The 15,562-nt window shown below is 44.3% G+C and overlaps 1 protein-coding gene across 1 annotated transcript in view; it reads right to left on the reverse strand.

Annotated features, from left to right (window-relative positions):
• Window positions 1-12,403: 12,403 nt before the first annotated feature.
• Bend4 (BEN domain containing 4) overlaps window positions 12,404-15,562 on the reverse strand; it is a 29,213-nt gene continuing 26,054 nt past the window's right edge. Inside the window, exons 4-5 of the mRNA XM_028765185.1 lie at window positions 14,434-14,674; window positions 12,404-12,856 (exon numbers count right to left, since the gene is read on the reverse strand). Coding sequence (XP_028621018.1) covers window positions 12,639-12,856; window positions 14,434-14,674 — 459 coding nt within the window. The 3' untranslated portion in view covers window positions 12,404-12,638. The remainder of the gene's footprint in view (window positions 12,857-14,433; window positions 14,675-15,562) is intronic.

Genomic DNA, 15,562 nt, shown 5'->3' on the forward strand with positions numbered 1-15,562 from the left:
CAGAGTTCAGCCAGACACACAATCACACACAGTGTAGTCAGACACACCATACACACACACATATTTACAGACATACTAACATATACCAAGACATACACAGATATATACAAACACATTCAACACACTGAGACACTGACACACAAACACACACAAACATAAGACAGACACACACATTCACAATATAAACACATAGACATACTTATATATAGACATACAACTACATACACAGAAACATACATATAGGTACACTCATACACATTCACAAGCATAGACTCACAGACACACTCACTGGCACAGACTCACATAAGACCCAGACACACATTCACACACAGTCTCATATACGACACAGAAACACATACAATCATATAGACAGATGCACACCCACACAGACACACATTCTGTGACACACACATTTTCTCACACACAGACACATAAGCAGTCATGCAGGCACACAAATACATACACTCACACATTCTTACACAGAAACACAGAAGCAGCTCCATAAAACAGACTAGAAAACACAGAAGAGATTCTTATTGCTTGGGCCCCCTCTCTTAGCACAATCTGAGTTGTTTCCCTGGGATCTGGTGGCAAGTGAAACATGCTCTAAGCATCACTATCAAGGCGGAACCTGATTAACAGAAATCCCCACCGCCCGTTACAATGTTTTTATTTTTCTTGCTTCTTCCTATTCTAATCCGTGTGCATTAGTGATGCTGTTTTTGAGGCAGGGACTCATTTAGCACAGGCTGTCCTTGAACTCGACATATGGGCATGGATGAGCGACATATGAGCTTCAGATTCTCTTGCCTCCACCTCCTGAGTGCCGGGATTGCAGGGATGTACCATGAAGCCCCGTCTGCCCAGTGCTGGAGCTCAAACCCGGGGCTCCCTGCATGCAAATCTAGTGCACTCTAGCCCCTCATGAATGGTATTCTTAAACAGTCTTGTGTTTTGACAAATATTAATTTTTCTTTTACAAAACAAACAAACAAAAAACAGGGAGGGGAGATGCCATGAAACAAAATCAATCTCCGTTCTAGTGTGTGTATGTGTGTGTGTGTGTGTATGTGTGTGTGTGTGTATGTGTGTGTGTGTGTGAACAAGGACGAATATTTACATCAAAGCTATAGCTTGAAACCATGATTTAAACCCAATTTGTTAAAAATTGACAACTGCTAAGTACAAGAATCAAGACACTTTATTTCAGACATTTTTTCCCACCCTACTTGTTTAATCAAAGTAGCAGCCCCACCCTCAACTTGCTCTCCGTATCTGCTTTCTGTACTTGCATTTTTAATCGATAAAACATCGCAAGCCTGATGTTTGGTGTGAATGGGCGTATGCATGTGCTCTGTGTCTGTGGAGACCAGGGGTCAACTGTGGAATGTCACTCCTCAGGCGCCGGCCAGCTTGTTTTCAGACAGGGTCTCCTGGAGCTGGAGTTATGGGCGACTGTGAGGGTGTGGTCCGATATGGGTGCTGGGAACCAAACTTGGGTCCCTGCAGGAGCACCATGTGCTCCTGCTCCTCCAGCCCCCACTGCCTGGCCTTTTGAGTATGTTCTGGGGACTGAACTCAGCTTCTCAGTACTTTATCGGCTGAGCCCAAATTTAGGGCTTTGGGGTAGGGGTGGTATCAGCACAGAATCTTGCTGTGTAGCCCAGGCTGTACTGAATTTACAGCAATCCCCACCCTGCCTCAGCTTTCTGAGCACTGAGATTATGGGGAGAATTTTTTTAATTCAGACTTCAAAACCCACTGTATTTAAAAATATGCTTAAAAGATTTGACAAAATGCTTTTCTTTTTAAAAAAACATCACCTCAATCCTCAAACTCTCATTATCACAAATAAACAAGCAAATCTTACAAGCTCAATTCCTGCATTGAAGTAAAGGAAAGACAGTTGTAAGTCACAGAATTGTGTTTTATTGGTTATGCGACTGAAAACAGGTTCTCTAGCCTGTCCACATGGATAGTGTCATTTTGGTATTTTACAGACCAACTGAAATGATCCCATCCCAACAACACGGAAACACTAAAATGCAGTACACACGGAAAGAGAAAAGTCAGAACTTTGAAGATGAAGAACAAACTTAAAATGCAGATAAACAGCAACTATTGGCTGTGGTGCTTTTAATTCTCGAAAATTTTAAATAAAACATTTTTAAAATGTTTGGTGTATGTGCCTGCACATGTGTGGGTACCCAAGGAGGCCAGAAGAAGGCCTCAGGTCCCCTTGAACTGGAGTTACAGGTGGTGTGAGTCACTTACTTGACTAGGGTGCTGGGAACCAAATTCAGGTCCTTTGCAAGAGCAGCATGCACTCTTAACAGCTGAGCCATCTCTCCAGTTGTGCCCACTTGCATCCCCTAAAGGCAGGGTCCCTGCATCATTTGGCATATTTCTTTAACATCAAGGCCAATTCTTACATTGGGCTCTGGGTTTGAGCATTAACCTCATCAATATTTGTATGCGTGGTTGGGATTATGAGCTCCAGCCTTGGGGTCAAGGAGAAATTTGCATTCTTGCTGGGTCAGCCAGAGCTGGGGGGACTTCTAGGAAGGTATTGCTTAGTCATTCTCATGATCACACCCTCACCTTGAGGGTCTCTTTTAAGATTTATTTATTATGTACTGTGCTCTGCCTGTATATATACCTGCAGGCCAGAAAAGGGCACCGGATTCCATTATAGATGGTTGTGAGCCACCATGTGGTTGCTAGGATTTGAACTCAGGACCTCTGAAAGAGCAGTCAGTGCTCTCAACCCCGGAGCCATCTCTCTAGCTCAAGTCTTTGAGGACTGAGGAGACAAAGGCATCCATGTGAGTTAAGCCTCCTGCATCCTCCACAGCCTCCTCATCCACAGGGTGGGGATGGTACAGCTTCTCCATGGGCTCTGAAGACTGAAAGAAGGAACGATCATAGAACACCTAACTAACGATCCATAACCGTCAACTATTCAAATGACAAAGGACCAAGCGGCTCTCAGGATCTCAATGAAGTGGAGCAGAAATCTTTCAGTCACTGGCCTTACCCTCAGATCGGTTAGTGTTTTCTCTCTTCTCTGCCTCCCTGTGTTGGAGGAGGGGGTTGACTGGACACGGTGGTTTATTCACACTGTGAAGTTTCCAGTGTGTTCAATGAGAGAAACCTCACATCTCCTATCTTCTGTGAGATGGGAAGGAAAGGGGGTTGCCACGTGATCCCCAATCTGGCTCCTTGCTGCGTTCCTCGGATGTCATGAAGATCCTATTTCCTAGCAGGAAGCCTCTACAATTTCAGCCCCACTGCTGGCCTCGTCCCTCCAGCGCCCAGCGCCCTCCCAGCTCTGGCTAGGGAGTTTTGAGGAGTTTCAGGCCACCCCATTTTTCTCCTTTCCTGAAGTTTCGCAATCAGGTGTTCTTTGCAGCTGCTGGCTGACTGACCACCAGGCGAGGTATCACGAAGACTGCCTGGGTGAATTCTGACCAACAGATCTTAAAATGGAGAGGGGAAGAGGGGCAGAAAGTGACCCAGCCAGCATTTGATAGACATTAATCTGTAAAGAAAAGACGCTTTAACTGACAGTGCTATGTAAATGTTGGTCAAACTGTCTTTGCCAGTCACGGTCTTTTATGACCAATCTCCCCTTCGCAGTACAATTTCACCTTTGGAAACAAGCTGCCCAGTGGGATGTGGCATTTTTCTCACTATTAATAGATCCTTATCAGTTTTTTTTCTCTAACAGTTGTGCAGCCGTTGGCTTACACTACAGTTTGTCAAGAACTAAATATACCACTTCGCAGTCATATCAGGCTCTGGACAAACGTACTGTATGAGCGTGTTTAACCAATTTCAAAGGGACCACATTACATCGGGCTCCTTAATTAGGTCAACAGTGTATTGAGAAGCACTCTAACCAGTGCCTGTCTGCAATTATGACTCTCCTGGGCATTTCATACAAGTGAAGTTGTAGAATAGCTGTTAGTGTGTGTGTGTGTGTGTGTGTGTGTGTGTGTGTGTGTACCCGCACATGCACACCTTGTTCACTCACTGTACTTTCAAGGTTCATCCATGTAATGCTGTGCTATCTGCACCCTGGACCTTAATGACATCATAGTCCAATATGAAGAACAACACGTTTATCTCATCACGTGGCTATTTGTATTGCTTCGCTTTTCACTACGGTATACACAGGCTATGAATACCTGTGTACCTATTTTGAATTTTCTCGGGCTATGTGATGGTTCCTATCAACTTGAGGTGACCAAGGAGTCTAGGTTCTGAGCATGTCTGTGAGGGGAACGCAGAGCTCCTTCCAAGGGTTAGGGTTTTGGGATCTCACTTCATCCCTGCACAAGCTAACTATCCTGTTGCCCTGTGTCACCTAAGGCTATTATTCGTCCTCTACAAAACCATTTCAAAACCTTGGTTAATTACCATAACTGTGGCTCTCACTTATAGGTATCTGTAGCCTTTCCATTCCCATGGGTCCTAAGACCCCTTGGCAGTTAGCCTGGCACCAGCAGCCTATTTATAGGCCAGAGCTGTGAGCACTGCATCCTAACAGGCCACTCCTTCCCTACGGGGTAGCTCTCCATCGTTCAAGTGTACAGTTTCCTATCTTATAGTCTGCAGTGTTTGAACTTAGAATTTATTTTGTTAAAGTTTCCAGTAGAGTATTCTTCTGATGCTTCTACAAGGGGAATCGCTTACTTTTCTTCTTAGACTTTTCTTTTCTTCTTTGCCTCTTTTGTCAATTCATTGTTTGTTTTAAAAATTCTATTTTCTTGTCTAGAGTTCTTTCCTCCAGAAGCCAAGGCTTTCCTGGTTTTCTCAAGACGCAAGGAAATGTTCTGTGCGTGCTGAACACCCAAATAAAAGCCAGCAAGAAGGCTTAGCAGTAAAGGCGACTGTTCCCAAGCCTAAAAACAACCAGACTTTTGATACCCCATACATACATGAAGGAGGGAGAGAGTTAGCTCCCATAGGTATTCTCTGACTATATGCTACTACAGCCATGCTAATAAATGTAATTGAAACAGTTCTCTCTAGTCTGTTATGTCGGAAATTATTCTGACCTAGTAAGGAGGCTGGGGCGCAGCCTGTCAGTCAGGTCTAGGAGCGACATGGAAACAAGCTATTAGGAAGTCCCTGAAGCTGCAGCTCACAATCCCTCAAGATGCACAGTTCTTGGCTGTGTGTGGTATTTGACCAGTGCCAAGCCCAGAAGCACATGTTCCAGGAAATAGAAGGGTGTTTTATTTTTGCTCTCAAGATTCAAAATTTTAGTCAATAGTTTTGTCTTTAAAAAAAAAAAAACCCAGAACCAAAACCAAACCAACCAAACAAAAAAAAAAACCCCAAAACACAAGTTAGGAGGAGCTGGGAAGATGGCTCAGTGGAGAATACTCTCGCTGTGCAAGCAAAAGGACCTGAGGTTAGATACCCAGAACACAACGCAAAATGCTGTAGAGGTGGTGGCTTGCCTGGTCTGGAAGACAGGGACAAGAGATCCCCTCAGCAAGCTGGGCAGCATGACTAGCTTTATTGATGTGCTCTGGGATTGACTGTGAGACCCAGACTCAAAAATAATATGGTAGAAACACAGGAAAATTTAGATATCAACCTGGGCCCCATAATGTATACACATGTTCATACACATGCACCCCACATGTGAACATGCACACACATATATGCACACATAACACACACACACACACACACACACACACACACACACACAAAGAAAAAGAAGCAAGTTAAAACATTTAACAGATAACTTGACATTTATTGTGCAATTTTACCCCCAACAGAACATGTGGCATTCTAGAGGTATATGAGGTAAGAAAATCAATATTCCAATTAGAACACCCGAAATAATTAGCTCTAGTAACAAATGTCTCTTATAATTAAAAATATTGAATGTTTAAAAAACTCTTATAACATTTTAAGTTCCTAAAAGAAATGGTCTAACACTTAAAAAACAACTTACTCTTCTATATAAATTGCTCACAAAAATTTTTTGCTATTCTATATTATACTATGCATTTTAGCTTTATTAACATATCCCTAGTGTGTATGAATTCTACATAGTACAATCAAATAGAAATTATTCAGAGAAGCCACAAGACTCCAACAATAAAAATATTAGGACCAATGGATTTGTTACAGTTTCTCCACAAGTATTCATCATAGAAAATAGAGTAAAGGCAACTGGCCCCAGTGTTAGCTGCTACATGCCGTTCTGCAGAGGAGCAACATGAAGGCAAGGCTTAGCCTGGGCAGAGTCAGGCTGGACAGTGACTGAGTTCCCTACCTGCCTCTGACAGGCCTTGCTCCCAAGAGGCACAAGCCAGGCTCATCCCGGCCTTGGCATGCTTTCAAAGGATGTTAAACCTTGAACTACAGGGGCAAAACCAACAGGTCACTGTAGTCTTCACACAGTCTCCTCTACAGATCTCACAGTGACATTGTCAACTAAACCCCCCCGCCCCACCAAATTGGAAGTGTCACCAGAGGCTGCAAAACCAGCCACACAGAGATGGGAACACTGGCCAACAGCCAAGGCTATAGTCTATCACCAGGTGTCACATAAGAGGATCTAATCACAAGATTAAAGTTTCCTTTTATGTTCCTGCATCTTCGTACAGGGAATCTAGAAAAGTATGAGGGAACTAGACTTCTGATGTGTCCACTTCCTTTAAGAGTTTCTGATCTCCCTCACAGGATGTCACTCAGGCCAAGCTCCTGGAGAACTGGGCTTTACATGCTTGTTATTTAAGCACCTGCATATTTCCAAAGCAGATTTAATGATATAAATGCCAATGTTCCCTTCATAGCATCAGATAATCAAAAAAAAAAAGTTCACTCCAAAGTGTTGGTAGACTTTGAGAACTATGCTTGACTGGGGCAGACAGAAGTGGCCATTCTGCTTACTGAGCTCAGAGAGAGCTCAGGTGAACACCCTGGCAGGAACAGCTCGTAGGGCAGCTGAGAAGGTACAAGGAGAGGAGTTGAGAAAAGCAACTCGCACATGGGAGTCAGGAGTCACACTCAGGCAGCTGTAGTTACTAATGCTGTGGAAGTGATTTCCAACAGGACCTAATCACTCTACAACACGCTGAGGCGCATCTGGCCGCTCGTACTGGTGCCAGTGTTCAGTGCGACCCAGGTTTCTGAATGGGTATCGCTAGCAGATGTACTTTCATTGCAATTTGGGGAACGGTGATTCAACAAGACACAGCCCTAACAGCCAGCTATGGAAGCTTAGAAGCAAATTTTTTTGGTAATCCACTGCCTTAGTCAAACTGACAAGGCCAGTAATTTAGTGTGAGAATTCCAGTTCTTTCACTATTTCCTAAAATCCAACATACTATGGGCAGTGAGAGTGTCCTCTAACTCGATGGGGTATTAGTTTTGCCCTCCCCATTGCTCATGTCAATTTTACCCTCTCTGTTACACACACACACACACACACACACACACACACACACACACACATGCATGCACACGCACACACAAATGCCCCAGCTGATAATGCGAGTACCTTTGCCATCAGCTAAGTGACATTTCCCTCCAGTGTTTCAAGTGGTTATTTTTATCCAGTACTTACATGACTGAAAGAAGCCATCACTGTGTTTACAAAGATACATCCTAGTGACACACACTGCTGTTGTGACACATTTGCATTAGAGTTGTGACTCAAGCATCCCTTTTGACGTGTTTGCCAAGCAGCTTTGGCAAGTGTCGCCACATTAAGCACACAGCAGCAAGACTCACACCGTATGTGCAAAACCACTTTCTATTACATTTCTACAAAGCCACACGTGAAAGCTGTCACGGATTAACACAGACCTGTACTGTGAGATGATATAGTATCAGCTGAGGAAATTATACACTTAAAATCCGAAGTCACCAAAAATGACCTTTAAACTAAAGAAGATTACTGACCTATACAGAAACAAGGAGGTAGTCAGTGGGTGTCAGGGTTAGTCTGGAGCACATACTGAATGATGGTTGACCTCCTGTACCACAAGACACAGAACTCAAATGAGGGTGATGTTTGGGTTCTGGACACAATTCACATCTTCCCACGGAGCGCCATCCACTGTCTCTGAGTTGCAGAAGAGGCACAAGTCATTAAACGGTAGGGATGCGTAGAAACCGCACACCTGCAGATTCCTAAGTCTAGGAGTTGTTGTGTAGATTTTGTGTAAACAGCAAATAATTCAAGACTCATTCATTACTGGACTGAGTGAAACCACAATCCGATGACCATCAGTGTCGACCACCTGATTCCATGCAGAGTCGTTATACCAAGTACGACTGTAGTAGCACGTGGCTCCTAACCATCCTAACAAGGCCTCGCCTCAGTGCAGATCACATGAACCGCCCACTGCCAACAGTGACTAGCGGGCCACGCATCCCTCAACACCTGACCAAGAGATCAGTACTCTTTTACTCCTCGCTCTCTACCTTAGGAAAGCCTTATGAGAAACACGGTGACAAGTGCCCTAAATGCTGTGACAGATGAGGAACAAGGTTAAGGACTTGCAGAAACAGCTACACTTTTCTTGATACCACGTGAAGCTCAACACCCACCCACAAACAGGCTGGTGAGAAACGGAACCTTATCAAATATAACTGTTACCTTCCACAGGTTCCTGATCTCAGTTCCCTGACAGCTCACTCCAGGGTCATCATTCTCTTGGCAAGATCTGTTCCTGGGGTTAAATCCTTGTGAGAAGCAGGCTTTTTAATTTGAAAAATGAAGGCTACACCATGAAAGTATCACTGTTAACTATGGAGCCTCTGATACTGGGACTCCGAATCTACCTAATCACGGATGAAAATGCCACATTTCGCTACGCCAGTCTGACAACCACATTTTCCTCACCAATGACAGGGCACAGCTGCATTCTGAGATATTTTTAATTCAAGTCTACTTCCAACCAACACTGAATGGCTCAAGATAATTCTAAAAGTTGACAGAGGACTAGATTTTGCATTGTGAAAGCAATGTGTCTAACAACCAGAATGATGTAGAAAATCAAACCAAGTCTACAGGCAACATTTTCAGACCTCTAAAGAGCAAACCAAAGGCATGTTGAGAAATCAGAGTAGCCAGTTTTAACAGTGAGTTCTGCCAGAAGTGGCATCTTTTGCAGGCTGACTTAACACTCAGAGGGCCACACACGAAACCAACATGACTTGAGTAGTACCCCAGCCTTAAATGGATACCCACAAAGGACAAGAACCAATGCTGAAACAAACGTAACTGTCTGACTGCTGGTATCAGGTGGTGAGCTAAGCCGTAGAGAACAGCAATCACATAAGCAAGCAGGAAAAATGGACCCCTGACTAGGCTGGGGATTACAGGGCCACATGGAATTACATGTGAGCACGGGCTACGGGGCTGAGGTCAGCACTATAGGCCTTAGTTTCCTCCTGTGCACAACAGCCAGTATCATGTCCACTGTTTCAGAAGTGGTCACTCATGGGAAACTGCTGACAGAGCAGACACTTACTCCCTGAGAACGAGAAGCAGGGAGCAGGTGCCTTACGAGCAGAGGCAGTGGCAAGTCTAGGACAGGTGTCCTTTCAAATGGCAGAAACAGTAGCCTAGAGCTTCCTGTTGCTGGCCCATACTTGTGGGAAGTCAAAGGCTCAAAGAGTTGGTGCTCAAAATTCTCCTGTCACCCACCATGAAGACCTGAACCACAGAGGACTCCAAGATGGATGCACAGAAGGCACCCTCAAACTTACAGGAAAAAGGTACAGCCTGCGAGTCTGCATCCTTTAAAAGCAGTCACTAAACACTGCTGTAGCAGGGACAACATGGCCCTCAGCAAGAGAAACTGCAGCCCAGTGCAAGAGGGATGACGTAATGGCAGGCTACATTCAAGGATCCTGACACCGGAGATTTCCCAGGTCAGACTTCCCAGACCTTGGATCTCACACTAAGAAATACCTCTTTCAATGGTGTATTAAATGGTGCTCTGACAACAGCTCTTGGTCACTATGGAGTTGACTTCTCAAGTTTATGACAAGCACGTGACCAAGGCATTACAGATGGAATTGACAACAGCTCATCAGGAGTTCACTGCTCTTCTTCCTATCCAGACCTTGCAGTACAGGAAGCAGCAGTTGCCGTCTGCTCATCTGAGGCAAGTGGCAAAAACCCTTGGTGGAGGCATATCACTGCCAGTAACGTGTCTCTAGGTGATTTCCCCTTCTTTATATAAGATAGCAAAGAAAAGTCTTGTTCCCGCTCACACGTCAACTGAGCTGGAGAGTTTAACCAAATGGGTAAGTCCGTACCTTGGGAAAATCCTGACGTCAATGAGATACCAGAACTGAAGATCACAAAAGCTGAATTAGTACTGATGTATCAAGTGATCAGAAAACCTCAACAAGCAGAAGACTGAATGCAATGCATGCAACCCTCTATCAAGGATCAACTCTTCCGGTTACTGACTTGACCTGATAGTGGACTCGAGAGGGACAGCTGTATGGTTACCCACAAAAAACTTATATCCCCTCTTCCTTAAAGCTACATGTGATATGGAAGGTGATGCAGGCTGAACAGCACAGGCCCTTAGTCAACTCAAGCTAAGAGCAGCCCAAGCAGAGATGAAAATTAGAAGCTTCATTGACAAGGGTTTATCCCAGGGCACGATGCTACCCAGAGTGGTGCTGACATCAGAGCCTTTAAAAAGGTGGAGGAACTCTGGTCACTCCACGGGGACCTTCTGATTCCTTATAATAAGGTTCTAAGGCTCCGTGGACATGAGGCTTGCATCTGCTAACTTTTCGAACTTATGTAAAGTTGCAAACTCATGGAAGAGAAAACTCAGTGGATCATTTAAAGACTATATACAAGGCAACCAAGGATAGCTTGTCCAAGCTTACTGACCAAATTCAATGAGGTTGAGAAGGCAGTAAACCAACCACCCAAGAGAGGAACGGGACTGAGCAGTGTGGACAAAGAGCAGTAAGAGAAGTCTTCAGTGCTACAGATGAGGACTTTAAGGAGATGACAGCTGACTACTCCAGCACAAAGCTAGCAACATTAATGCTAGCCTGGATGTTATCTGGAGACAGTTTTCATAGTTAAGACATCCCTTTCTCTTGGACAGCCAGACACTGGTCTTGGGTCCACTGTAAATGGCAGCTCATTTACTCATTTAATATCTTCTAAACTGTTCAGCTGATTTGTTCAAAATCCAATGCTTAATATTAAATCTAAAGGATGTGTGATTTATTCTGACAAAACTGGCGTCCCCAAAAGTCCTTTTCTAAATGGGTACTCACAGTCTGAATTTCTATCCCATTTTCAAAGCTCTTTGCTGTTTGTAGATGACACTCATAATCTTCACAGATGCTGCCCACTTAGCTTTTGGTTCCACAAAGAACATGGTCATCTTGATTTGTTGAATAAAGCCAATCTTCTCCTCACTTCCAAGTTTAATCTTCATCAGTAACATTATAGCACCTCTGTAGCCTTTACTAGGAAATAGTTCTCAGGGCACCAGTAACCTCACATACGGATTCCACAAAGCAAGCAGGGAAGCAGAAGAGTGTGAGCGCTTAGACTGTGGAGGAATTGTGGGAAAAGGAGAGGCACAGCTGGGTGGAGCGTTTTCATCCATGACAATGGGAAACAGAAGTTTTATATATTCTAAACCTTCACTCAGCCCAGAAAAGGCCTCAAATTTCAGAGAAATCACCCACGAAGCATTGCATAGTTGTCAGAATGGCCCTGAAGCTACATGTCTACAATACCAGACCCCTGATCAATAGCAGATGCCGTCATTCATGCCCTGTGTTTGATCTTAGCAAACAGCTAGCTCATAGAGCTTCTCACTGAACCCACCAATCTGGCATTGTGTTAACAAGTATGACTTAAGGCTATAAAAGCTGTGTGTTAGGAACTTATGAAATGAGGCATTTGAAAATGGTTTTCAATCTTTGGATGTTTCCTCAAGATATAAAGAGAATCCCTTGTTTGTAAACCACAGCAATGAGATTGCCTTTCTGAATGACACAGTGAGTTTTGTCTGTAAGATAACAGAAATGTAGCTGACTTTCACTTAAGCACTCTCTATAGACATGGCCTCTGTTCTGGCTTCTTACCATAAGAGTTTAAAATGAATGGAAGCTTACAGTGTCACCTAGCTTATGTCTTTGCTGAGAACTCTGAAATCAAGTCTTAGGAAATCGAAAGACAGCTTACTCGAATTAAAGAAAATGTGTGTTGCTTGTCTTCCCTTCCGCCATGTGCAGGAACACTAACTGAACCTTCCCTGGAGACCAGCTCTGCTCAGGAGGCCAGGCTTCCCTGAAGATTTGGGACTGGAGACATCCTCAATGTTTAGCTAGTAATGACTTCATGTCAACTGTACATTTTCCTCCGTGATATAACACATGCCAAATCTACTGCAGGTGCTAGAGATTTCCCCCCCCCAAAATCCTAAAGTGGATTCCTATTTGGGAACTGTGGCAGTGGGTCAAGAGTTTGAAGTTCGAGAATGTGTAAAGTATGACAGAATAACATGCTTTGGACTCTAAGTGACAAGGGAATGGACATTCACAACTGGAGCTCTTACACAAAAAAAACAAACACCACCACTAGCGTGGTACGATTCTGTCCGCTAGTCCCCAGATCCATCCTGTGAACTCTTGTTGAAGACCTCATCTTGGGAAGCCTGGTGATCCATCCCTTCGTAAAACGAGCCACCGTTGTGCAGGAAAGTCCCCACTGCCCGCCCCTGTCGGGCGTGACCTACAGCATCGCTGAACACTTTGTTTATCTGCTCCTCCGAGGGCATCCACCAATCAGGGTTTGAGGTACAGTGCATCCTAATGAATTCTGTGAGAACAGAAACAACAGGAGAAAAGAGAGAGAGAAAACAGTTGGTTTTTTGACAGATGATAGGAAGGCAGCTTAACCTACATCAGAGGCACTATCAGAGATGTTGCATGGAGGTCCAGAGCAATGCAATGACAGCGCCACTCACTACAGCCAACCTACCCCATGGCAGCGTTCTAATGTGCAAGACCACAGCCACCTACACTCTCTAGGGGATATTTGCTGTTGAAAAGGAAGTGTCTACCCCAAGTGTCTTTACCTAGCTTTTTATATGAGTCATCTGAACTCAGACCCTCACGCCTGCAATTCTACTTACTGAGAATCATTTCCCCAGAAGGGAGAGAGCAGCTCTAGTTTTTATCACACAAATAAGAAGCACAAGCCACTGCATCTTTGTGAGCCACTCCACCACCACTGATGATGTTGGGGAATAACAGGCACTGCGGTCAATTAGCTAAATAAGATAGATTCTACAACTTTCTATAAGCCTGGTCATGCTGGAACTTTGGACTGGTCCACAGGACTGCTTTACAACACTGATACTAGTGAACGCTTATATTCCTGTGGCAGTGGCTTCCCCAGACCTGTTTACCTGCATCAGAATCATCTAGGATGGGTGAGAGTCATGCATACACCAAGCCTTCAGTCTTTGCTGAACTTGCATCTGTGGGGTGACCTAAAGAAGCCTAGCTGCTCCCCAACAGGACACGTGCTCTTCAGGCAGCAAGACTTACAGATTCAAGTGTCTAGGGGAAGGCTACATCCTGGGGTGAGAACCGAGACAAGCCTTTCAAACGTCAAAGTGATATAAATATATTTACATTAAATAAACTGTGACTTTCTCCCTAGGAAGAATTTGGAGGCCTATCCAGATTAAATCAACATGTCTTTCTGGTCAATAACACCAGTCCTGAACTGTGCAGGGCCTGCTGCTGTGCCTGCTGCTTTACGTTCCAGGGCAGTGTTCTGGTGGCCCCGTCATGTTTCTACTTGTCTGTGTTTATTGGAAGCTGCTCCACTGCCTGCTAGTTCCCCAACCTCTGCCTGACCTGCAGCTGACCAAAGCAATTACCTAAAATATCAATGAATTGTGTTATCTAAGCAGAAGCTCGGCTTTGAACACAGCAGCCTTTTTATTTTTTTTTATATGGATAAAGCCGACTTCAGGTATGCTTTGTAAGTACTCCTAACAAGCAAGCTGGATGGAGGCCCATGGAAGCAAGATACTTTTTTTTAAAATCAATTACAGAACAGCACCTATTCTCTCCCTGTGTGGACCTCCCTATGCTCCAGTTTTGCTGAATGTGGCCTTCTTTGGCAGCAAAGAAAATCTGAACCGAAAGCGTGAAACATGAGGTGCTATGCGATGCCTTTGGACATTACTCGAGAACGAGGCTAAAGCAAAGAATTGTTTACAGAGCTTCTCAATACCAAGTAGATGGGCCACATGAAGCTTAGAAGGTCTCGGTGCAAAAATAAAAAAAAAAAATACAGTAAGGGCTGAACACTTGGGGAGGCACAGCCAATGCAGTGAAATGGGATCACGGATGGTGACACTGAGGGGATGGATGCGGTACCTCGGAGGCACGTGACTTTAACTGGATCCAGAGGGCGTCTTTCGGGACCTGTCTCTCCTGACTGCACTGACCTTTTCCTTTTCCCAAGGCCGCATGAGTACTTAAGCTCATCGGTGGTGAAAACAAATCTGATGAGGTACCGCAGGAGCCGCCTCCCGTCTTTCTTGGAAGAATTCACAGCCTCGTCCCACTGTTTGCTCGTTATGTACACAGGATAGTTGTTCAACAGCTGCTTGCTTCCCTGGAAAAGGAAAATATTTTCTCATTACCTGCCGAGCCAGCCAGCCAGAAGCCAAAGCCATCTCCATTTCAAAGGCAAACACGCTTTTTAACCAAGTGGCTCTGCTGACAATGAACCGGGCACTGAAGAGCACACGTAATTGCTCACACTCAGAACGGGCACTTTTCAAATTACATTTGCATTTTCTATAACAAGAGCCAATGAGGTATAATGAACACCTTTGAAAGGGGAGCTATTTATAACTCGCGTTTTAACAGGTAGGTTAAAATGTGTCAAGATCCAATGACAGGGAACACTATTTAAATATAACCTGTAACTTTCCCTTTCAATCTATTAAATATGCAAAAACGACTTTGAAGAGTGTGATCAAACAGGTCTCTTCCTCCTCTGGCTGGCGGTTCCGCTCTTAGAGGGATGGCGCCGGCAGTCTATTTTAATAGGCACGGCTGGTGTTTAAGGCACCCAACACATGGCTGTCATTGTGTTACAGTGAAACATGAAGAGCAGGCTTAAAAGGAGAGAACAAAAAAAAAAAAAAAAAGCAAAATAGCTCTTCTCAAATGGTAGCTTCTGCAAACTCTGCTGTGTCAACCCAAAAAACGCTCTTACTTCTTCTTACCTTCCTAGTTTATGTCTGCAGTAAAATCCCCAAGCTAACCAGCTGCAGTGGGGCTAATTACTGGGACTTCTGCAACGTTTATAAGCCATGTTTAGTCAATTGCACCCACGCAACCATTACTTTAGTTCTGGCTGTCCATAAAATTCTATAGTCCAGGACAAATTAATTAACCCATGATCTCAGTTTTAGTGTACTTCCCCAGTAATTAAGGTGTACAAAATGGAGAGAGAGAGAGAGAGAGAGAGAGAGAGAGAGAGAGAGAGAGAGAG

Source organism: Grammomys surdaster, unplaced genomic scaffold, assembly GCF_004785775.1.
Source record: "Grammomys surdaster isolate TR1022 unplaced genomic scaffold, NIH_TR_1.0 150, whole genome shotgun sequence".
Classification (NCBI taxonomy): Eukaryota; Metazoa; Chordata; class Mammalia; order Rodentia; family Muridae; genus Grammomys; species Grammomys surdaster.